The sequence below is a fragment of the Talpa europaea genome (genome assembly GCF_964194135.1).
Source record: "Talpa europaea genome assembly, chromosome: 13".
Lineage (NCBI taxonomy): Eukaryota > Metazoa > Chordata > Mammalia > Eulipotyphla > Talpidae > Talpa > Talpa europaea.
In genome coordinates, this window is record NC_140080.1 from 51,858,652 (window position 1) to 51,883,680 (window position 25,029).

Below are 25,029 nucleotides of genomic sequence, written 5' to 3' on the forward strand. Positions count from 1 at the left end.
CTGTCACAAGAATCCCAATAACTGGAGGAAAAAAAAAACTGAAAGTATACTGGACAGTCAAGAGAACAAAAATTTAATCAAACCCAAGAGAGAAACAGAAACTGCCAGACTATTTTCTAGATCAGAGAACACAGTATTTTCCTTATCTAAAACACTCAAAAGTCTAGGTGGTGGAGGTTATAAAAATATTGTCAGATATACAACCTATCATTACACAAAGAAATACGTCAACTCAAATGTCATTCATAAATACAAAATTTTATTTGCACTTCATTAGTGTAGAAAGACCACAATGCTTTTCATATCACAACACTCAAGACACCCCAAGTTATTCAAATACATAATTACTTATTTACCATGACTAAACAAAACAGTGTAGTTTAATAAAAGATATACCAAAGATAAAGTTCACAAATTCATTATCAGACCAAAAGAAAAAAGGAAAAAAAAAAAAACAAAAAAAACCACAGTCTACGCTTAATAGGAATAAGCTTCACCATAAAGGGGAGAAGTTTTACTATTACAAAGGTATAGAATGTTTAGGCAAATAGATGTATGTTCTTTGATATAGTAAAATGTATCTCTTTAAAATTCCTTTAAACAGGATTTGTTTAGAACAGCAGCGTTGTTTTAAAATCTTCTATAGTTTCAAAACCACTTATTTCTTTATTGAATCTCTGTAGTTCTTAAAAGCATAGGTACATCTATTAGGAAACCATGAGAGACTCTGTGGCCTCAGGACCAAGTCAAATCCTACCCTCTAAGTATAATATCCTATCATTACATAACAGTAATAAATAACCTTCAATGAGAGCTATGAATGGAGTTTTGCTTTGTGCCAGAAATACCCCAATATTTCAAAGATGCGATAGCTGGGGGAAATGTCCTGTAAATAAAGAAAACGCACTTAAGATAGCTTTTTTCCAAAAAGTCTTTAGTTTACAAATTTTCTTTAAAACAGTAAGCAAAGCACCACGTTCTTTCTTCTTATCAGAATATCTTTTGTCCTCATAATTAACAAGGACAATTATATTATTTATTTCAAGAAACATTATACCTTTCATTTCTCCCATTCTTCATATTAGAAGTACTACATTTCCCAGTGTGCATACACTAGACCCTGGGATAATGAATGAAATATAGTAATTTGGAGGGAAATATGTGATTTTTATAACCAAAACTTACCCAGTATTGCATATTTGCATATTTACAAGTTAGTGTATAGCTCTGACTTGGATTACAAAGTGCGAAAGGAAAGTTTCAAAATGATTGTAGTGCAGAATAGAACATCTTCCCCTTTCCAGGAATCATTTCCACTTTGTCTCCAAAGTAGCAAATCAACAGCATCGGACGTGTGGTCTTGGTGGAGGCAGTTCTGGTGGAATCTCAGGTTCTGGTTGTAATGAGAGGATACTATTGGACAACTCATTCCTCAAAATATCCAGAGGCATCTAAGGACAGAGTAAAAATAAATACATTGAGACAACAATTTATATATAAGTGCTTTGCAAATTGTACAGTTATATAAAGATCTTTATATAAAGATTTCTAATCATCCGAGTTCAATTAATCGGTCAAATATTAAGCTGAAAAATAAAAAACCAGGTTCAAGTATCATGTCCAACATGAATACTAGTCAGCCTTCTTCATACCTTTTGGCAGAAGAGACCAGATGGACCTCATAAACATGTATTTTCATAGAACTCACTAAAATGAAAATTTAATGCATCAATAAATAATAAATGTTTCTCTGTTCTCAATATTAAAACACATCTGAAGGGTGTGATCCCATACCTCTAAATCATATACAGTGTTGCTAACCAATGTTAACTCAAAGAAAACAGTTAAAAAAAATAACCTTTCTTGGAAATCATATTAAGCTACCAGTTTACATTAGAGGCTTCCAAACTATGTTTGAACTGAGCAGATTATACATAATAAGAATATACACTTGAAAGTTCTAACTAAAATCTCTGAATGCAAATCTAAAGAAATTGTTGCTGCTCAATAAACCAACTTTGATTTCCAGCAACTTTCCCATGACTCAGCACCACGAAGAGGCTAAGGGGCGACGAGGAGGCTGCTAAGGCAGAGCACCAGGGGGCAGGAAGGGCCTCCACTTAGCCAAGGGGTTGGCATACTCTGCCAGGTCTCCACTGCCTGTACCAAGCTTGATTTTTGTGGAAAGAATAAAAAAAGAAAAGCAAATGTCAAATAAAACAGCCCATTTTTATGCCTTCTCCAATCATTTCACCAAGCCATACTGAAAGCTAAGCAGAAACACTGGACACCCAGTCTGCAGACACTGGCATCCCAGGCGGGAGAGTGCCGTGGCAACTGCACTGGGCACCTCTTCTGGGGTGAGCAACTTCACCTGGGTCAACCAAGAAATAATAAAGGAACAATGAACAGGTTTCAGATTAAATACTTTCAGGAAGTAGATTCTTCTTTTTTTTTTTTACCTTTTTCAGAATATCATCAACAAGTTTCAGAAAGATTTCATCCACATTGAAGTTATCCTTGGCACTTGCTTCACAGAATCGCATCCCAGTTATCTGCTGTGCAAACTAAGAAAAAAAAATTATTTTTCCTCTGTGTGGGCCTAACACAGACTAACGCACGAGAGCCAGGGCTAGGGCTATCCCAATCTTCTGGGTTTCAGGGCCAAGGGCAGGGGTGGGAACAAAAGTCTGTAATGTCCTGTTGATGCTCAAACACCAAGTTCATAGGTGTAGCAAGTACCTACATTATAAGTAAATAACAAAACAAAATCCCAAGATGGTATTGGGAGCTCTAAGTTAAGTTTCTAAAACTGTAAGGTAGCTACCATTTAAAATGCAAATATCCTTGATTCTACAGGTAAGGTTAAAATACACTAGTAGAATAGGAGAAAATCATTAAAAAATTTTAAATAAAAACTGTCAGGTTAGGTAATGCAGTTTTTACTAGTGTGGTTCTTTTTCTCCTTTTTGAAATGAATATAAAGGAGCAGGAAGTTTTTAGAAAAGCAAACAAATGAGAAGGACTGAACGGTAGCTGTATAATTACTTCATAATTTAAACAATAAGTAATTTATTAAAAGAAAAAACTCTTTCAACCAGTATATATAGAGTTCAGGAACTGTGACATCTCCCCTTGCTTCTCTTACCTTTTCACCTTGCTGTCTGGTGATTTCTCTGTCAGTTTCACAGTCCAACTTATTTCCAACTAAGAGAAGTTCTGCATCTTCTGAGGCATACTGTGAAATTTTAAAAGAAGCTGAATTTCAAAGATGGGCACTGTCGTATACAACAGGAAATGTAAACTAATCCAGTGTTTTTCACTCGTTTAGTCATTTACTCCACACATCTTTGAGCACCTGCTCTGTCCCAGGCAGGACTGGTTTCGCTGGTGAGGGAGACAATTCTTACAGGGCTCACAGCATTAAGAAAGCAATGTGGAGGGCCTCCCGGGTGGCGCAGCGGTTGAGCACTGGGTTGCGAAGCTGCCCATAGCCTCTGCAGCACCGGTTCGATCCCCGGCCGCCAGGCACGGGTCCCACATTGTGCGCGGACCTCTCCTGCCTCCTGCTGCTCCCCTCAGCAGTGTACTTCATCAGTCTGCCTGCTCTGCTCTCCGCTCTGACTCTGGTGAATTCTCTCGCCCTCCCGCGCTTCTGACTGTACCCAGTGCTTGTATAAATAAATCTTTAAAAAAAAAAAAAAAAGAAAGCAATGTGGAGATAAACAATGTTCTTAGCCTGTGATCAGTAAGTCCTCAGAGTCTATCCTATGGAAATGATTCAAAACACAGGCAAAGCTTTCTACACTTCAGATGATCATTAATTGGAAGGAAAAAAAAAAACCCTCAAAGTTCAACAAAATACATGAAGAAATGATTTAAAAGCACGCAGTCATAAAAACTGCTTTAGAAGAACATTAATATGACACAGGAAGGACCTTGTGATAGAATCTTTAGAATAAGCAAGATATAAAATTCAATGGAGTATAGATCCAATTTGGTTTTTCAGAAGAGCAGAACCATCAAATCCCTTTTGTGTGTGTGTGTGTGTGTGTGTGTTTTATTATCCAGATTTACTGTAAGAACGAGGTATCATGAATTTCATAATTGGGAAAAACAAACTCCATGTTTAAGTTAAAAAAATATATAGGCATAATAGAAATTTTCTCTTTAAAATCTTTTGACTATCTTGTTTCATTCTGTGCATTCTACAAAATTATTTGAGAAAGACTGCAGCAAAAGGCACCTGACAGTGTGACCTTGACCAGGTCACTCAGGACGAGAGGTCCTGGTCTCTTAGCGCAGGTAAGGATAACGGTACCCCCTGGATAGGGCTGGTGTGGAGTGGAAACAGTGTGTGGAACATGTAAGCACTCAAGAATAAGACCAGACCGGTCTCCCACAAAAGGGTAAAAAGCAAGAGCAAAGTACCAGAGGGAGGTGATCATCTGCTCTCAAGGTCTCACAAGTTGAAGAACCTAATGGAGCCCTCATGGTAGAGCCATTGCCTTTCATTTTATTTTTATTATTTTTTTAAAGATTTATTTATTTATGCATACAAGAACTAGAGTACAGGCCAGAGGTGTGGGGGGTGAGAGGATTCACCAGAGACAGAGCAGGGAGCAGAACAAGCAGAAGGACTGAAATACACTGCTGAGGGGAGCAGCGGGCGAGACAAGAGAGGTCTGCTGCGCCATGTGGGTAGCTGCCTGCCCGGGAATTGAACTAACTGGTGCTGCAGTGGCTGCAGAGGCTGCAGATAAGTTCATAGGCTGCGTCTTAACCACTTGCGCCACCGGGGAGGCCCTGCCTTCCATTTTAAATTCATTCCATTGGTTCTGAAAATTTTAGCCCTTTTCAGAACCAATGTAATGGTTGATTTCTAATTTCCTCTGTGGATTCATCAGTGAGGACACCAGGACCCCTGAGTGACATGCATCACAGCCAGCCAGGCATGGGGCCAGCTGAGTGCGGGTCTGGGTCATCTTGGTAACACTGGTCACCCTGGGCCTGAATGCATTTTCAGGCACATATTGATAACATGCTTGGTAAAACTGGCAAACCAACATTCTCCAGCATTATGTCACAGATGGGTTTAATATAATTTGCAAACAAAATCTAATTCTAGTATATTGTGTGTTTATTAGTCAAAGGAACCAAACATCAACTTATTGCATGAGTTGAAAATGTTGAAACTGTATTCTACATTTCACCCCCAAATGCTCTGCCTCCTAAATGTGCATTTTGGGTACACATATCTTAGAGGAGTACCAACACTTTCTAGTACCCATAGGCACAGGTTATCTGTTTTGTCAAACCAAAGGAATCAAAGAACATCTGTAATTTGAGGGCAAATGTCCAGCAGGTGGTCAGAGCACTTGGACTATCCACAGGCACCATGGAGAAGGTCATTTCCTTGAGGCTGTTATTCTATGAACAATCACAAAATGTACGTTCAAGAGAACTTTCTGGAGAGGCAAGAATGTCCTATGCCTAATTCCACAGAAATAGCCTGACATCACAGAATGAGCAACCATGGGCTTGGAAGTCACAGTGTAGGATAGCAGAATAAAAAACGTGGTTTTATTATTTATAAGCTGATTCTGGATAAATTCTAATTCTTCTTTGCCCCATCTTAACACAGGAATGTATATCTACTTTGGGCATTGTAATATGGACAAAATGATGTTCAGCATAAAAAAGCAGGCTCCATAAATATTATTCTCCTTCTTCCTTTTATAGGGATTACCACTCACAAGTAAAGAGTTCACTTCTGAGAGAAAAAATGCCAACACCTACCTTGTCAATCATCTTCATCCATTTTGGCAAATCATCAAACGTCTCCTTCTTGGTGATATCATATACTAATATGATCCCCTTGGCACTTCTGTAATAAGCTGAGGTAATGCTGTTGAATCTCTCCTGCCCTGCTGTGTCCCTAAGAAATGGCAGCAAAAATCAGTTCCCAAAACAACCAGAGTAAGCACCCCAAATTCCAATGCAAACAGGCTGATTCCTTCTAGTGACCAGAGAACCCTGTCTATGCATATTCATTATTACAAGAGGTAGCTACAGGAGGTAGCTCTTCTAGCTAATTATACTAAAACGAAAACAAGACGTCCCAATTTCTTGCAAATCAAGATTTTCAAAGTAAGAAAATGAGGACTTTTATGGCAAGAAGATAGTGATGATGAAAGGGGCGAAAGATAATGTTAATGCTGCAGCAATTTAAATAAAGATGCTAAAAATCCTATGTATATAGCAAAATATTAGTATTTTTCCTAATGAAATGTCTTTCCAATGTGAAAATTCATATATAGCTTTAAGCATAAAAGTAAATTTTGGCTTCTTAACTCATATCTAAGGCGCTCACCTTAACATTAGCTTTATAATTTTTTGGTATTCTAGAACCATAAATATAAAATAATTTAATAATATATATTAAATTAAATGCACTTGAGCACATTCTTTCCCTTCCCCCAAATCATAAACTTTGTTCTAGAAGGATCTAACTCCCCAATCTTGCACATTCTAAAGGAAACTGATATGGAGGGGATAAGAGGAAAAGCAAAGATGTACAAGAAGTTAGATGGCATAAGTCAAACTGTTCTATTTTTAAGCCATAAAGTATTATATTTAGGTCAGTATTTCTAGGTATTTTGCTTCTATAAATTGGCATAATAATAGGTATATGTGCTATCATTTCCTCAAAAGCACTGATGCAAACCCCCTCTGGGTGGCCAGTGGCTGTGCTGTGGAAAGCTCTGTGCCAGCAAGGAGCAGCAAATCACCCAGGGCACTGAGCATAAGGCTTGGCTTCTTTGGAGAGCTCAGTTTTTCTGAATTGAGCTCAGTTTCCTGACATGCAGCAAATGTAACACCCTCTGCAAAAGGCAGAAACACAGAGAAAATGCACAGATGATAATTCATATTTAAGCCTTCTTTTAACTCTCCCTTAACCAACGATGTTGCTTAATGTCTGATTTTGCTAACAAGAATACTTCCCTCAGAGAATATACCTAGTGGGACAGGGGATCTGAAAATACCTTTTGGCAATGGTAGAGTTTTATAGCTTTGTTGAGATTAGATCTGCCACCAAATTAGTTCACTTTAGTTGTGTGTCATAAACAAAGTTTCCCGGCAAAGACATTTTCACATATAGTAAACCATTTTTGCTTAGTTCTAGAGCCTGTAAGAACCCCTGTCAACCAGGGTCCACTCCATCGCATGCTTGGCCCACAGTGGCTATCGACAAAGGCTGATGCTATTTCAAGGCATAAAAAGACCTTTATTTTCTGACCTAGAACTGCCAAAGATGGGAAAACTTAATACGATAGATGGGACTGAATTCTTCATAATTTTTACCCACTTAAATGCTGCACTAAAGGAACTGACTCAGATACCACTCATTTACATTAGGAATTAATGAATACCATTATTTCTGGAATCCCAGACATTTAGGACTATAATTAATATTTTCAAACCAAAAGAGTTTATCAGAGCATAGTTTCCCTTCCTATCACAAGGATTACTTGTTTAAATTAAGCCTTGGGCAAATATTTTTAAAGTTTTAAGAAACATTCTGTGCAGTCTGAACATTGATAAGAAACACTATCTTTCCTTTCTTTAAAAAGCCCAAATAACACTTATTTCTACACTGAAAATGTGGTTAACATGACATAGCAGAGTTCCAAACTCAAACAGCAATCAATATACGACCTTCATCGAGCCTCTCTGGTGTTATATACTACCTTAACATATCTTTATTCTAAGTAATTTTAATCTTTTAGCTAGACATCAATGTCGTTCACACTCTTTTCTTTTTAGGAAGATGCAGAATCCCATTTCCCCTCTTTATGTCCATGAAGCTGAATTTTGACTATAATGATAAAGAGCTGATTTCTAGAGAGCCACCATTTATTAATGTCAGTTAAACCATCATTTTGCTAAGCTAGCATGTAATCTTATTACTTTGGATATAAATTGAAAAATTCTCACAATTCTGCTTAGTCATAAAACAATTTTTCAAAAATTTCACCATTTTATTCTTTGTAGTTAGCATATCCAGTTAAATGACACAATTAATTTGCAGGGTAGGAGCCCTTTTTCATGTATAAAATGCTCTACCTCTTTAAGGTGGGGAATGAAACGAAACTAGCTTGATGCCAACCTAATGATGGTTAAAATAAGTCCGAGGGAGACAACAAACAACGGGAATGAAGAGGCCCTTAAAGAAGGCATTTTAAATTGGTGTTTGCCTAATGGTAGGAGACACATTTCATGGCTTCAACAGTGACTCTAAGGCAGTATGATACACTTGATAAGGCATGTGAATGTAAACTGATGAAAGCATATTCGGTTGATACATTTTATTTTAGATATGAAAGTTTTATATACATGAAAAAACATTTTAAGTACAGAGCTAGAAAAAATGGTCCTTCTTGTGACCACAGATAGTCAAAGAAAGGAAATATGTGGCAATCACATAAAATGATATAAAAATAACAATGTGATCTGCAGCTTTTGATTTTGTAAACTCTGTAACAAATAATGTGGTAAACAATATTTTCTTATATTAGTTTTATCAAGAAATCACTAAGAAAAAAAAATGCCTTATTTTAACGAGACACCTCTAGGGAAAATGATGGGCAAAGCTTACATGAATTGAGTCTACAAAATCCGAGCAGAGGCTGCTGAGTCCCTTCGAAGTGTTTTTTCCAACAACACTGGCTCCTCCCATACTCTCAGCTGGGGACAGAACATAGCAGCAACAAAGAGCACAGCTCAGGGACTGCGCCCCACTCCCAAACAAGCCACATGTTGATGCTTTAAATAATGAACTGTGACCCAATACTTCTTTTCCACTTACTAGATAACAACAATGGAGAAAAAGGTCTTTTATGCTTTAAATACTTCAGAAGAAAAAAAAAATTGTTGCATATTACGTGATTAGTAAGTCCCTAATATTTTGTGGATGTTGAAAACTCCTTCAGGAGGGGGCATCCTTCTTCCTAACTTAATCACTGGGTTATTTCCTGTGGAAAACTTGTAATCAACCTTTCAACAAATTCAATGAATCTCATTTTCCCTCCCTCAGTTAAATTCTTTGGTGATGCTGTGTAGTTTAAAAATTTTTGAGAATGAAATCTGAGGAGTGAAGGGTCAAGGAGAAGCAGGAGAGTTTTCTTAGGGAAAGCTTTAATACAAGAGAAAATGGCTTCCAGTGTCCTGTGCATCCCCTGGGCTGCACTATCGCTCTTTCCCCCCTGAGTGGGACTCATCAGGTGGGACCCTCTGAGACCAGCCTCAAAGGCACTGCAGAGAGACACCAGCAGCATCCATTGTCACCAGCCAGTCTTCCCAGGCAGACTCCAGGGAAACTCAAGACATTGGAACATACTTTTATAGTTCAGTTAGATAACTATTGTTTGCTATGGAAACTGAAACATACATTATGTCTTTTTAGTTCATAATGTCATTATTTAAATGCTGCTGTCATGCACTAAGCAAGCTTACAAACACTCTCATAATAACTACACTGCCTTTGAGGCCATCTCACAGTTTAAAGTATTTCTACCACAAATAGTGAGTCCTCTTAATGGTAGTCTTTACCTTAAAGAGTTTATACTTAGAAACAGCAGATCATGTGAGATACATTGTTGACATTTAGTTAAAAAAAATGGCGAGCACCACACAAAAGACTGCTGCCTTTTCAGTCATGGGCTAGGAGAATAAGAAATAGCATTTTTTGGCTATTAAATATTTAGGAAATATTAATGTTTCATCATCAAGCCAAGAACAAAAATGCCAAAAACCAAAACCATGAAACAGAACCACCCAACAAACCCCCCAAATCTTGAAGGTGGGATAAATAATCACAGATGACCAAATGAAGACATTACCTCAGACAAGCAATGCTGGTTCGGCTGCGGGTGTGCCCCAGACAGGGACACGGATGAAGGATGGAGGCATGGCACTAACATTCAAGCATTAGGTGACCGATGATGCCACAGGTGAGGCAGCAATTAACGCAGATGAAAGCACACACACACACGGTGGACACACACTCAGAGCGGAGGTGACCTGCCGAGAGGAGTTAGTAAGCTGAGTACGCAGCAGCCATGTGGCTGAACACCACGGGGCCTCTCAGAACACCTTCCAAACCAGCACCAGAGCCAGCATTTCTGCACAGACGGGTTTCCTAACACCACACTTGGGCTGCTGATCATCAAGCACAAGCTCCTGGCGTGGAACACAACTGGTTAGGATGTGAGAAAGGGGCTCTGGAGTCATTTCCAGCTGGCATTAATGGGGTTTGTGTCCCGTGGCATTAAAACTAGGCCGCAAGGGTAAGCAACAGCCCAGTGAGGTTCACGCTGCGCCACCAGGGAGGGCCCTGATCTGTCTGTTAGAGGTTTGCCCTGAAATTGTTAGGGACAAATCTGGTTAGGAATATATTGGACTTCCTCTGAATACTGTCAGAGTAACTTTACAATAGGATGATAAGCATTTGAGCAATCACTTTAGTGATGGTAGTTTTGATAATATCAAATGATTTGAAAGGAAGCATAAAGGCTCCCATAATGAACTTAACAGTAATAAAGAACATTAATAAAAATTAATGATAATGTTATTATTAAAGTAACATTCTTTCCACAACTCTGTGTGTAAATGGATTATGAAGTATGGAGACTCTTATCTAAATTCTCTCTTGACAGCAGCACTGTTCATATTATTTAAAAATGAGCAAATGAGAGATCAAGTGGGAGAGGCAAACCAGCTCAAACAGTTAATTTTATTAGACAAGCGTATGGACTGTTAAACACATACATACTATTAGTGGGTGCAGACTCTCCCACTTACCAGATCTGTAACCTAATTTTCTTTCCTCGTAGCTCTACAGTTTTGATTTTAAAGTCAACACCTGTAGATAAAACAAATGATAATGAAACAAAAACAAATACACAATTTGTCACAAAAAGAATCCTATTTATACATTTTTATGAAGTCAGGAAAAAAAACAAAAAATGCCCCTGATATCACTAAATCCCGAAAGGAAAAAGCAGAAGCACACCAGTATTTGTAATTATCAGCCATTCTTATGCTTCAGTACTGCTATGCTGACTTCAACCTGCTATGCTGACCCTGAACTATCTAATCTAGCATTTGTTTTGCTTTTTTTTTAAACTTTTTCTTTTTTTCTTTTTTTGCATAGAGGTCGGGTGTAGATCAGAGGTGTGAGGGGGTAAGTGGGAGGGTGAGAGGATTCACCAGAGACAGAATGGGGAGCAGAACATGTATATTTACTGCAATACACTGCTCAGGGGAACAGCAGGGGAGACAAGAGGGGTCTGCTGCCCCATATGTGGGTTAGCCCCTGACAGGAGATGGAACTCAGGCCGTGGAGGTAATAGTGCTGAGACTTAACCAGCTAGGCCACCAGGGAGGCCCACATTTGCTTTTCATAATATAATCACAACCACATGTTCAGCATAAAACCATTTTAAATCACATTTAATAAGTTCATTAACAAATGAAGAATACTATCTTGGGGGAAAGTCTTCTATAAAACAATGGAAACAGCTTTAGTCTGAATTTAGAAATTACTGCATTTCACTTTAGCATTCACAAAAAAATTAGGTAAATATAAACATGACTTACTTATTGTACAATCTATATAATAAATTGGCTATTATTATAACCAATTTCCTTTTTTATTCATTTTTAAAAGCAAGTCAGCATGTACCATCATCCCATTCCAATTCAGTTCTTAAACCTTCAGATACTATTTAAGAGCAAATCTTCATCTGTGTTACGTTATCTTACACACCTCTCAGAGATAACTTAAATTTATTTCAAAACATTTTTTACACAATTATCACAATTAAGAAAAGCGAAGCAATGAGACGCTGGCTCAATGTGAGGAGACCAAGCACCTTCCCAGCAGCCTTTTCCCAAGTGTTTCACAGGGCCGGGGCCCCACCCGCCAGCCTCTCACAGGCAGGCAGCACAGAGCTGGGAGCCGCTCCCAGGCTCTCCATCTCTCAGGGAACCCATGCAACACTTGGAAGTCAGATGATGTTCCTGAGGTGAAAGACATGTGACTGACTTTATAAATAGCAACGCACTGCAGACACCAATGCAATCCCAAAAGGCAAATTTGCAACCTGGGGTGAGGGGCTGCAGTAGTGTACAGTCTTCCTCTATACAATAAAGGGAAGTGGCGTAAATGTAAATTTTCACAAGAAAATAAAGCCGGGCAACATTCTACTGTATTTCAGTTCTTAATCTTTCACATCAAAGATAATTTCAAATGTCATTAAGCAAAAGTTGGTTAATTCAATTTTACTTTCAGTTCTGGGACTGATTTGCTTTTCAAAGCCAAAGGACATTTCTAAAACAGCCGTGTAGCACGAAGTATGTTTATGTACAACCAGGATCTTCAGAGAGTTTCTTAATGACTCCACTGCAAGAGAACAGCACAACTACAGTGATACAGCACAAGACAAAAACAAAAAAACAGTCTGAGATATTCTGAATTTTAAAAGGCACAACACAATGACTAAATGCTGCCTTCCTGATATCAGCACAAAGTTAGGGCCCCGCCTTGTTACACTCTGATGGTGATTTAGAAATTACATCCACATTTTGTCATGACTGAGATTTCCCTTTTGTTTTCTTTGAGGTTTTTTTTTTTTAATTTTAGTCAAGGGGGCTGTAACTTTTGTAAAACTTGTCACAGCGGCTGCTACTATGTTGAAAATAACTGGCAGATGATACTTTCTTGCAGGCTCTGTTTCAAATCAACTAAAGAATTCCTGAAACAGCCAGAGCAAGTAAGTTTCATTTTGACTAGGCTGCTTTCTCTGCTGAGAATTGCTGGGCGACTGTGTCAGACACTCTTTCATCTCACTTGAACAATTGTATCCAACTCTAGCAGTCCTATTGGTTACTTTTTGTAACCACAAAGTTTAATAAATAAAAAAAGGAAAGGGAATTAATAAAGTCTGGAAATAAGTGGTAATTTTATTACTTATAAATACGTTACTAATTTTAACAGGGAAACAAAACAGATCAAGGGACAGCAAACAGAATTAAGAACCTTTTCAGTGAGCAGATAAGTGACAGTAATATCACTAACAACAAAAAATATCCAGTGGCTAAACCTAAAATTCCAAATAAGAAAACAGTTCATTAAAATAGTCCTCTGCCTTGAATGAAATGTCATTTGCCATATTTAACGATCACTAAGTAGCTTGCGGAAACTTACTTCAATATATGGCTTGAAACCATGTGCTTATATACAACCAACATTTCTAAAAACCTTACATAAAGTCAAAAACATCCCTTCATGTTGCTTATTTTTAATATTTGCACATATTAACAATTATAATAAAGAAAACAAGTCATCCACAGCCTCAAATATTCAGATTAGTTTTAGGAAAAGTCAGCAGTAGAGCCAATGTTTATAAATAAAGGACTAAAGTGTGGCAACTTTATTTCCCTTCACGGTATTTGTTGAAAATCCCTTTTCCTACAGGTATCTTAACTGACAGGGGAAGCCATTAGCAATTCCTGCCACGCCCCCCCTACCCCCCACTGCCTAGACCTAGTCCTTGCCTTCTAATATCTTAAGTCACACTGTGCACCTGGCACCCACCCAACAAGCACCTTTCTGGGCTGCTCAGAAATATTTGTCTTTGGTGATGTCCCATCTGAACCTTTTGACTGCCCCACACCTTACACAACTTCCTCATCTGTGTTACTAGTCTCGGACCTGAATCCTCTCCTAGCCCTTAAAGTCACATCATTCCTTCTTTTGGTCTCCCCCACGAAACCCGTGCCCTCTAGGGACACAATCACCAGCACCAAAGCCTAGGACTCTTCCTGGCACACAACAGCAACTCAATAAATCTGATGAATGGAAATCAGACTGCCCTGCTTCATCAAATACTGGATACGTGAGTAGAAATGCTGATTATTTCTGGAAAAAATTAGGCAAATGTAGGATTGCTTAATAAACAACAAACAAAACATTTATGTAGCAGAGACACAGTACATGTTTTGAGGATCTAGGGGCAAAGCAGTGTAACAGAACACTGAAATGCAGGGTGCCTGGCACATACACATCACTCTAGAAAAGGACTATTTCACTTATTCTATAATTCCTATTATTGATGGCAAATCCTTAAAATAAGGGGTCATTTTAATATGTGTGTTTCCTCTCACTATACATACGTATCCCAGGGGATTATTATGGTAGCTGAGGTTTAGGTTACCACCAGTTCAATAGAGACCCAAAAATATTATGTGCTACTAGTAAGATATTTTGAAAGAGATCATGTTCACAAGTATATTCACAATATAACAACAGCATATGGTTAAAACTGTTCTATTTTATCATGAACTATTACTGTTAATCTCTGTGCCTAGTTTATCATGTATGTATATAAAGGGAAACCATTTTTACATGGGGCTTTGTACTTTCCACTGTGTCAGGCAGCGAGGGGGGTTTGGAACATGTCCTAGTGTGGAAGGGAGTACTACATTCAATCACTTAGATGGGAGGTAGGCAACAAAAGTTAATTATCCTGGTAACATAACTGTGGCTTACCTTTTCTTAAGCTTACCAACATTATGGACGTCTTTCTGAAAAATCCTTTAATCACAAAGGACATGGGCCACAGGGCTATAATCTATCAGTGGGCTTAGACTGTTCTATTTGAGTCCTAGTGTCTTCTTGACATTAATTTCCTTTAATAATGACAGTGGATATTTGTTATAAACGCTGTGCCTGACATCCAATCCAATGAGGTGGGTACTAGTACCTCAATTTAAAGAGGAAAACACCAGAGTGGAGAGAGAGAGGACAAGGTAATTTGCTCTAAGGTCATAGCGCATACTAGTCAAGGGGCAGAACCTAGATTCAAATTTATACCACTGCCCACCAAGAAAGATTGTTAAAATAATCAGATAAGTGAAAAAAAAGATTAAAGTAACTTCAGCAAGTGATCCAGAATCACCATAATCAAGCTGTTAAAGAACAAAGTTTACCTTTGCATTTGCTCTTCTCTGTATTTGTCTTTCATACTTGTGATGATAAGATTTCTAAGTCCTCCTTAAGGCAAGACATTTCCAAACATTACTGTATTTCTTTTTGCTGGGCCAGGAGAAGTTATAAAAAGCTTCTTACTTCACATTCCTTTACAGCAGCAAAAATAACAATATGATCCATGCCTGTGATTACAGCCAATGGACTTCCTCCCCTTTTGTTCTCTGCTCACTCCCCCTCTACCTTCACCACATACTAGGAGTTTGTGTCACACCACGGATTTAATTTACTTAACACGTTCAAGTTGAAGTATTTCATAGACTTTGAAATAATTCTCAAACAGTGGATGTGTTGTTACTGGCACTTTACAGTAACTATCTTACATTGGCACAGTGGCTTTTCTTTTAAGAATATATCTTACACAGTATTATTCCATTTTTGACATAATATTTCTAGTAGGGAAGAGGACTTCCAGCAGTTTCACCATGTGAGGTTAAGTTAAAAATGTGTCAAGGTCACAGAGATGGGGGCAAATTTAACATTAGAAAACAAATACCCTGAACATAAGGCCTAAATACACCACCCTTCAGAAGAGTACATGACTCCTGCAGGAAAAGAAAAGTGTTTAAAGACAGTGCAAACTGGCTTTCAACCTATATTGTCCCCAGGAGGCAAACCTGAGACATCCTATTATTCAATATTATCTGATTTTGCTACTTAATCTGAGTTATGGGAATTAATGACATAGAAACTAAGCACTGAAACTGTTTTTTGTTTTAGAAATAGTAAAATAACTGTCATTTAAAAAAGTTTATTGGGTCTGAGGATATCAAGCATCTATCCTAAGCTGAATAAGATCTGCCTCTCTCACTCCAGGTTGGACATGCCTCCTTCATTCCAGCAAATGAAGACCACCCTGTGTCTTCGTCTCTGGCATATGTAGGCACATGAGGAGATAGCCTTACACTTGACTGGAACACACAACTGCAATACCATGAACTGCATTAGGCTAGGGAGAAGACTTTGAGGTCACTGGCTTCAAGGAGAGGAAAGGAGGGAACTGAGAGCATGCCCTACCTCCGAGTCGGTCAGGAAAGACAGAAGTTTCATGTGTGACAGAGTTAGAGCTCTTAGGGTATTTACTATGCTTCAAGTACTATTCTCAGAGTTTTATATATATTAGCTTTATATATATTAACTCATTGCAGTGTATCCTTGTAACAAGTTTATGAGGTAGATGTCATTGTTCCCATTCAATTGAAGAAAAAACTGAAGTCAGAAAAGTTAGTAACCTTCGCAAGATCACCAAGTGTGAGGCCCAGCACAGATTTGAACCTGGGCTGTGTGTTCTACATTGACTCCCTAGGCAGCCTTTCCTGACAAATAAGAGACTGAGATATAAACATATTTAAGAATTGTGTGGCCAGAAAGATTGAGGGGGGGCTGGCTGGCCGGATGCTCTGGCACCTACAGGCTTCCTTTGCTCACTGGCTGCAGACAGACCTCTCCTTCCCCATCAGAAAAGTCACCATGTCATTTGACCTCTTGGTCACAAGAAGATAAGAATATTGATGGGGAAGGAGGAGTCATAAAATAAAATAAACACCCAGATGATCAAATGGTGGATCACTAATACTTATCTTATACAAAAAAATATGAACTTTTCCTCCCCAGAGTATAAAATGTGAGAACTGTCAAATGGATTTTGTATTTTACCCAAGTGATGTTTACATTGTTTTCATATTCGCCTCTATGTATTTCAGATTTCTCCAAAGAATAGAGATTATTTTTCAAAGTGTGTTAGAAGTTTTGCCTGTGTAGTATAAATTAGAAGGGAACATAATTGACATTACAATCAGCTTTGCTGGGTGAAGTACCTAAGATATTTTATTCTAGTTTATTCTTGTACCAGGCAACAGGAAAAGATGATGAGTTCTACTTATTTTTTATCTTCATGTTTGAGGAAACCTAAGACACCTGCTTAAAGACACCTGAAGGCTTGTGGTAGTGATGGGGCTTAAATCCAGGTCCATTTTGTCTACCTCCAAAATCCACTTCTCCTGCACACATTTAACACCACTTGGAGGAGCATCCAGAATATGGGCAACACACTTAATTACAACAAGAAAGCACTCAATGAAGGGCACTAATTTAGTGACAAAGGAGGTAAAAAATGTTTTTAAGTGAAAGTTACTTGTAGGTGTGTGATTCTTTAGCCATCAAGAGTGCTGAGGTTCTGCCTGGAGGCTTGAAGGTGGGAAGGTACCAGGATTTTAGAGAGTCCCAAGGATTCTGTGTTAAATTAAGGGCTGGGAAAAGTAGGAGAGTTTTATTCATCAGCTACTGCCCTCATAAACTTGCCTGAAAATTGTGTTTTGTTTTTTTTCTTTCCCCAGAGATTGATTGATTGATTGATTGATTGATTGATTGATTGATTTATTTATTTATTTATTTATTTATTTAAGCACTGGGTACAGTCAGAAGCATGGGAGGGTGAGAGAATTCACCAGAGCCAGAGCGGGGAAAAGAACAGGCAGATTGACAAAATACACTGCTGAGGGGAGAAGAGGGCACGGCAGGAGAGGTCTGCACGCCATGTGGGACCCTCGCCGTTGGCCAGGTATCGAACTGGTGCTGCAGCGGCTGCAGGAAGCTTCGTAGCCCAGCGCTCAACCGCTGTGCCACTGGGGAGGCCCAGTTGTTTTTTTTTTTGTAAACTAAGAAGGTATTATGTAAGAACCAGAACCAAAAAGTGGAGGCTGTCAGATTTGGAAGGAAAAGGTTTTCTATAGACCATAGTGTTCTGTTAAGCCTGACTGAGTTGTTTTTTCTGGTTTAAAAGGACAAGGGTTTTGTTTTTGTTTTTTTAAAAGCATAATCATGTTCAATTAAGGACACTGTTTTAGACTTGTAGTTCTGGTTTTCCAAATGTCAAAGATGTGCAATAACAGGAAATGTACAAGATGTGTAATAAAAGAGAATAATCAATTTCTACATCTGTTGAAGAACAGCAGCATAGAATTTTACTCTTTTGTAGCATTTTATTATGGCTAGCCCATGACTTACCACCTCTTCTGAAAGGAAAAGCCAGGTACGTGGGTGTTAGTCTTGTGCCCTATCAGATGGTTAGCAGACTGGCGTCTTATGTACATAATAAACAGCTTCTCTACAAATATCTGTTGATTACTGTATAAAGCTATGCTTTCCTTACAAATTCAAACAAATGTTTAATTAGGACAATATATCTGGCACCAGAGACTGCACAATATTCTGGACCAACCAGTTCTCAAAGGAATACACTCTGCCTTCTAAAGCCACTTCCAAGGTCTGATAACAGATTGCTCTGGCAGGTTCTACAGGCTGGAAGGAAAGGCAATCTCTAGGAACCTGGATCTCTATAATGCATAATGAAACCTTTCTTCCTCAGTGTAAGTACAGAACAGTGAAAGAAAGGCTGAATGAACTTAAGCCAAGTCTTTAAAAATAGGTTTTTTATTTAACCTGAACAACCCCATTACAACTACATTTCCAGGGCCTCCCCGGTGGCGCAGCGGTTGAGCGCTGGGTTGTAAAGCTGCCCGCAGCCTCTGCAGAGCCGGTTCGATCCCTGGCTGCTCCCCGGCCACCGGAGGAGGGTCCCACATGGCGCGCAGACCGCTCCTGCCTCCCGCTGCTCCCCTCAGCAGTGTACTTCGGTCCTTCTGCCTGCTCTGCTCCCCGCTCTGGCTCTGGTGAATTCTCTCACCCTCCTGCACTTCTGACTGTACCCAGTGCTTGTATAAATAAATAAATCTTAAAAAAACAAAACAAAACAAAAAAAACAACTACATTTCCACTTTCTTTGAAAGATAGCTACTTTATTCCACAAAACCTGATGTGCTCTGCACATGTCTATCAGTGCTCATTAAATTAATCAAGTAAACCTAATCACAATAGACAGCATCTGCTGGTATAAAAACTAAAAGTTAACTGAGACACATCAGCTCTTGTACACTCTCTTCTTCCTGAGTCATCATCTTTCATCATTCTGGCTGGGGAGTGAGCGACACTGGAGAGCTGCGGCGTTCAGGCTCTTAGAGTGGGAATTCTAGAACGCTTTCCCTAATTCTGTTTTAAGCAAAAACATTTAAGAGAGATCATCCATAGCCTGGAAGACTGTATATAAACACAGAGGAGAGAAATAAAGCACAGTTTAGTACTATAATCTAGGATTTAGATGCTCGTTCTGGGTTTGCTAACCATTTAAGTTTTCAGAATAAAGTACAAGTAGTCCATTTCCATTTACAGCGGTTCCACAGCTTGTAAGTAAAGCTGACCAGGACTGTATTTCACCCATCAAGTCAGCTAACATTTAAGGCAGAACCACTAACAACCATTTCTGGAGGGTATTTACATTCAGCTGTTTCTTGGGCCCATCAACCTTGCTTTCATTTCAACTGCCAGCCCTAATAAAAACAGAGTCACCTGCACCAGGGTTCCCCCACCCAGTCTCAGAACAGGCATCCCGAGTGCACCTTCATCTCAACACTTGAAAAGGGCTATGTTCTCAAACACTGGGCTCAGGCCTATAACTGAGAGAAAATAGCTGCATAAAGCACTGTTATCTTCTAAGATCAGTTACTCTCAAGGCTGGGCTGTGAAATTTAACTCACTGTGGGAAAGAGAGAAAGGCAAAAACAGAGTAGTGAGGTTCTCAAAACTTTTTTTTTTTTTAGTTGGTAATTGAAGATTATTAAAAAAAATAAATGTCCTTACTTGGTAAAAAAGAGGACTACTGCGGGCCTCCCCGGTGGCACAGCGGTTGAGCGCTGGGTTGCGAAACTGCCCGCAGCCTCTGCAGCGCCGGTTCGATCCCCGGCTGCTCCCCGGCCACCAGAGGAGGGTCCCACGTGGCACGCAGACCTCTCCTGCCTCCCGCTGCTCCCCTCAGCAGTGTATTTCAGTCCTTCTGCCTGCTCTGCTCCCCGCTCTGGCTCTGGTGAATTCTCTGACCCTCCCGCGTTTCTGACTGTACCCAGTGCTTGTATAAACAAACAAACAAACAAATAAATAAATCTTTAAAAAAAAAAAAAAGAGGACTACTGCAATCCTATATTGGTCTCCAGCACTTTGGGGAGAATTTTATGGTCCAGGAAAATCAGTCTGGTCTAGACTCCTTTAGTCCTACTTTCTACTTAAATATACCATATTTGTAGTAATTTTGATAAATATTCAAAAGGCTGAAGAAAGCTGATTGAATATTTGGGTAAGAAATGCATTTCACAGAGCATTATTTTAAAATCTGGAAGACAAGTGACAAATGATGATAGGGGCATAGTTAGTTTCACTGATATCCTAGATGAAGGACATTGCTATCTTCACAGGGCTGCAGGAGAACAACTAGAACAGGAAGAGAGCGCTTCATGATGTCTGTCTCTAACAGCAGAATTTCCACAAAATAAAGTAAACCTCAAGCTAAGCAAGCTAGTTACAAAGAACTCACTGCAGCCATGCAGACCAGCTGTGCTTTGGCGGGGACGCTCTTTACTTCTTCCAACGTTTGCCTCCTCATCTATAAAATGGGGCTGACTTTCAGGAATGTTGTGTACCTTTTGCTGTCACATAATACTTGCTCAACAAATAGTAGGTGCTACTAACAGAACGTTATATTTTATATGCACAGACAACTGTATTACCCAGAGTCACAGAATAGTGCCAGAGCCTAAATCAAGAGCCCAGACTTCTCAATTTCACCCTAGTTGTTTATTCTAGAATGTAACATTGCTGGAGTGGGGCGAGGTGGGTGCTACCTGGTGAACTCTCAACCCAAACAAAATTAACAGCTAGCTTCAATAGCTACACAAGAAAAAAAAGGTTGATAAATACAGAATTTTATGGGTTTGGTTTTTGGTATATTCAAGTAGTTGTGGTTTTCTACAGCCAATTGTTTTTCCGTTTCACAAACTTCAAAAACTGTCCTGTGATTTTTTAAAACTTGTCAAATTGTGCTAATTGTATCAAACTAAGTAACTCAATTCCATAAATATAAAATCCCATTTGAAAATACTCCACTTAGGCAATTTTTACTAAATAGGTCAATTATTAAAAAGCTGTATTAGCATTTCATATCTGGTGAATTTTGTCTATCTTTTAAGCCAAATCAATTTTTGATTTGATTATCAATTTTTAAAAAAATCAACATTTTGCTCATTTATAATCTTACAAAATAGTTCATTATTGCAAATCCCTCAGGATTTCCACTGCAATCTTTTCTAGAAAGTCCGTGAGTCTGCTTCTCTTTTAAAGGCACTTACTAGAGACACTGTCTTCTAGACTCTGATTATATATGACCACCTTTAGAGACCTACCCTGACCCGAACATGCCTGTAGCCTCTTCCCTGCCATGCTTACTGGGCACATGGTCTTTTCCGGACTCTGCTGTCATAAGCAGCACCCATGTAAGCCTGGTTAAGGTAAGGGAAAGTGCCATTGTGGAAAAGAATCTTTCTCTATGTAGAACTGACTGTACCACATGTAGTTTTATCAGAAGGACACTATGAGTTAACAGTTCAGCTGACAGGCATGCAGGTGAGGTAACCACAGTTCTACACCACACCCAATGCCATATTTAAATAGCATTTTTCCAAAGGAACTTGAGGAATGAATTTCTTTACAGCATTCCAATGCATGGGGAAGCCTCCCCTGACTGGCCCTCCTTTATAGACCCCTTCCCCACTACTGGAGGGGCTTCCACTGTTTTCCCCTGTACACATTTGCATCACTGACCTTACCAATTTGGGGTTATTTTCCCCACAGGCTCTGAGTTGTGTCTGGACAGAGACCAAGTCCTATCCCCCACTGAATCCCCAGTGAAGAGTACAGCAATCAACACACAGTAGGTACTCAATAAGTGATCTGATAAGTCAAAAGAAAAGCAACTGAGGCAGGTATTGAAGTGGGGTTAGGTTAGTTTTCTTAAAGTCTCTTTATTATCAGAGGTAATTATCTTTGTCCAAACATCCCACAACTAATAAACATCTAGCCAAGTACTATAGCCCTGTATGTGAAAGAAACAGAAATGAGCAAGACAAAAATCCAGCTGTGTAAGAATTCTAAAGTGGCAGCAGTGTGGGGAGCTATGTACACGTGTGGGTATACGATTTGTGTTTGCTAAGACAGAGGAACAAACTGCCTGGTCTCCTTGATTCCTGGTTTCTTCCTTACCCCCAAAGACCCTATCTAAGCCTGCTCAATTCGTTTCACTGTCTCCGTGGCAGTGCTGTACTTAATTCAGAACTTTAAGGCTCCACTTGCTGTAGTACACACGTGTGTACACACACATTCTCTCTTTCCATGCTCCTCAACATGGCATTCCAGGCTATGAAACATCCATTCCTACTGGCCCCTGATGAGTCTTTCCCAGAATGTGGGAGTTCTGCTTCATTGTGGCTGGGGTTTACAAAAATCCTTCCTCATGGCTCCTCTGTCCCACTCTAAAGTGCACCTCATTTCCTATCGCGCTCACCATCCACCCAGGCAAGCCCCATTATCCTCCCATAAGTGCTTGTGCCAATTTCTTTTCAGCACAGTGCACAACTATATCATCTCTCATTTTTATACAGTTTCAAGTGTGGAGCCATAAAAGATCAATAATTCTGAAATGCTTTTAACTCTTTTCAAAATCATGTCAGCTATGTGAAAGTTCTTTGATGTGTTCTATGTGATCCTAGATCAGGTATAGCTCCAACTATATATGCTACTGAATTTTAAAATCACAGTCCAAAGGCCAACATTTTAAAAGCAAACAGGGTACAATGAGCACAAATACCCCCCAAATGACCGATTCCACAAAAGAATTAAGGAAAACACTTCTCAAAAAAACCAAAAGACAAAGCAAAATTTGGGCTTAATTTCACAGCCACACATTTTAAATGAAGTTTTGTTACATGACATTTTAAAACCAATTTACCCTCAAACTATAGTACCTAAGAACTGCCACTGATTACAATATTAAATATATGTACAAGTATGTAGAATATTTTTAATACAGTATTCCAAATTTAAATATTCAGTGTTTCTTGGACGTCCCCTGGGAGAATCCCTCACTGCCTACCACTGCTTATTTTGAAGAACCATCTCATCTAAAGGGCTTTTTTCCTATTTGACAGCATTTAAGGGGTTTTCCATAGAAGAACTATTCTGCACAAACACCAACCTGACACCTCAATGCCAAGTCCTGTGAAGTTCATTTGACTTCATTAAAAAAACTTCCCCTGCAGTTTCAATTTTAGATCCTGAGGACAATATACTTCCTGACCTGGTCTACTGTACTTACTTCACTGCCGTTCTTTAGCAATCAGAGTGGTAATGGAAGGTGCCTTCTCACTTTTGTGAGCTCCTGGGTTATTTGAGGTCAGGGACAAGTACAGCTCTAGGTCCTCTGCCCCGAATTTATAGTTAAAATAAAGAAATTCAGTGTGGTTTTAGTCTTAATATTCTTCCGAGTTCCTCCACAGGGAATTTTAAACTTCGGTTTTAGTGCATCACAGAAGTTAAGTTCAAAATTAGAAACCAGGGCCTGGCTGACAGTGCAAACACTCCGTGCAAGGCAAAGCTAAGGCAACGAAATTCGCCAAGGATGACCTACCTTGGCCTTCCAGCCAGGAGCACAGCTTCAACTCCACTACCCTACCTGCCAGTTCCCCACTTCTACCACCTTTTTTCTTGAGGAATGTAAAGGGCCGGGAGTTTCCGGAGTGATGCTCACACTGTCCCCGCGAGAGGAACAGGACTCGTGCATAGCCAGACCAGGCCTCCCGAGGACCGGTGAGGGAGGAGATTCTGAGACCCCGGTCAGTGCTCGGTGACTCGGCTCCGACCGACCCGTGACAAGAGGGGGCGGAGGAGGAGGGCCCGGAAGCCCCGAGGATACGTCTGAGCGGAGACTAAAGGGGCCTGGCCTGGGGCATGGGATGACGGGGCTTCCATGGGTGGCTGCCCTCGGCGCCCCGGGAGTCCCCAAGAGGCCCAGCTACCAAAGCAAGGGCCCCCGGGGCCGCTCAGCTGGAGAAGGGGGTGGCGGACGCCAGGAGAAACGAGGCTGACGGGGCGCAGGGCAAGAGCCGGGGACGGGGACAGGGCAGCGCCGGCGCCGGCGGGCCCGGCCCGGGGCCTGGTGGCGGCGGCCTTACCCACGGTGGACTTGCAGGCCTCGCAGAAGGTGTCGTCGGTGAAGCGCTCCATCAGGCTGGTCTTGCCCACGCCGCGGGAGCCGATGATGATGACCTGCAGCTTGAAGTCGGCCGGCCTGGGGGGCTGCTTCCTCCGGCGGGCTTGGCCCCCGGACAGCGCCGGGGAGCCCGCGGCCAGGCCGCCGCCCCCGGCCCGCCTCTGCAGCGCGGCGCCCGGATCCATGCCCGCATACGGCTCGCGCTCGGCCCGCCGCCCGCCGCCCGCCCCCCGGCCGCGCGCCCCGCGCCCCGGCGCCCCCTCGGCCTCCGCCGCGCGCCGGGGGTCGGCCCCGGCGTCCGCCCACTCCCGCGGCCCGCGGACTCCGCGCGGCGGCTGCGACGCCGGCCGGCCGCCCGCTCCCGCCTCCACGCCGCCGCCGCCGCCGGGAGAGGAGGAAGGGAAGCAGCTACTCCGCAGCAGCGGCAGCAGCATCCCGGACGAGGAGGGGCAGGAAGCGCAGGCGCGGGGCGGGGGAGCGGGCGGGGCAGCGGGGTCGCGCCGGCGCGGGGCCGGGCTCGCGCGCGCGCCCCCTGCCGGCCGGAGGACCGCCCGCCCCGCGCGCCCGGGCCCGCGCCCGGCGCGGTCTGCACCTCCCCGCTCCCGCCCTTCCGGCTCCTCCACCGCCCGTCGCCGCCAGCCCTTGCTCCAGGGGCTCCTTTGCGGCCGCCGGCTCTCTCACGCGCTCCTCTCCCCGCCTCTCCTTCAACCTGCTCTTCTCCAGCCCGCCTCCTTTCCTCTCTGCACGGAGCCCAGTTCCAAAGCATTTT

At 41.0% G+C, this 25,029-nt stretch overlaps 1 protein-coding gene across 1 annotated transcript; it reads right to left on the reverse strand.

Moving 5' to 3' along the window:
* Positions 1-1,337: 1,337 nt before the first annotated feature.
* On the reverse strand, positions 1,338-24,694 carry RAB12 (RAB12, member RAS oncogene family; the record flags this gene model as incomplete). Its single annotated transcript, XM_084252528.1, has 6 exons — positions 1,338-1,451; positions 2,463-2,567; positions 3,149-3,238; positions 5,800-5,938; positions 10,864-10,924; positions 24,223-24,694. 6 exons carry the CDS (start codon positions 24,692-24,694, stop codon positions 1,338-1,340), a joined length of 981 nt encoding a protein of 326 aa, XP_084108654.1.
* Positions 24,695-25,029: the final 335 nt, after the last annotated feature.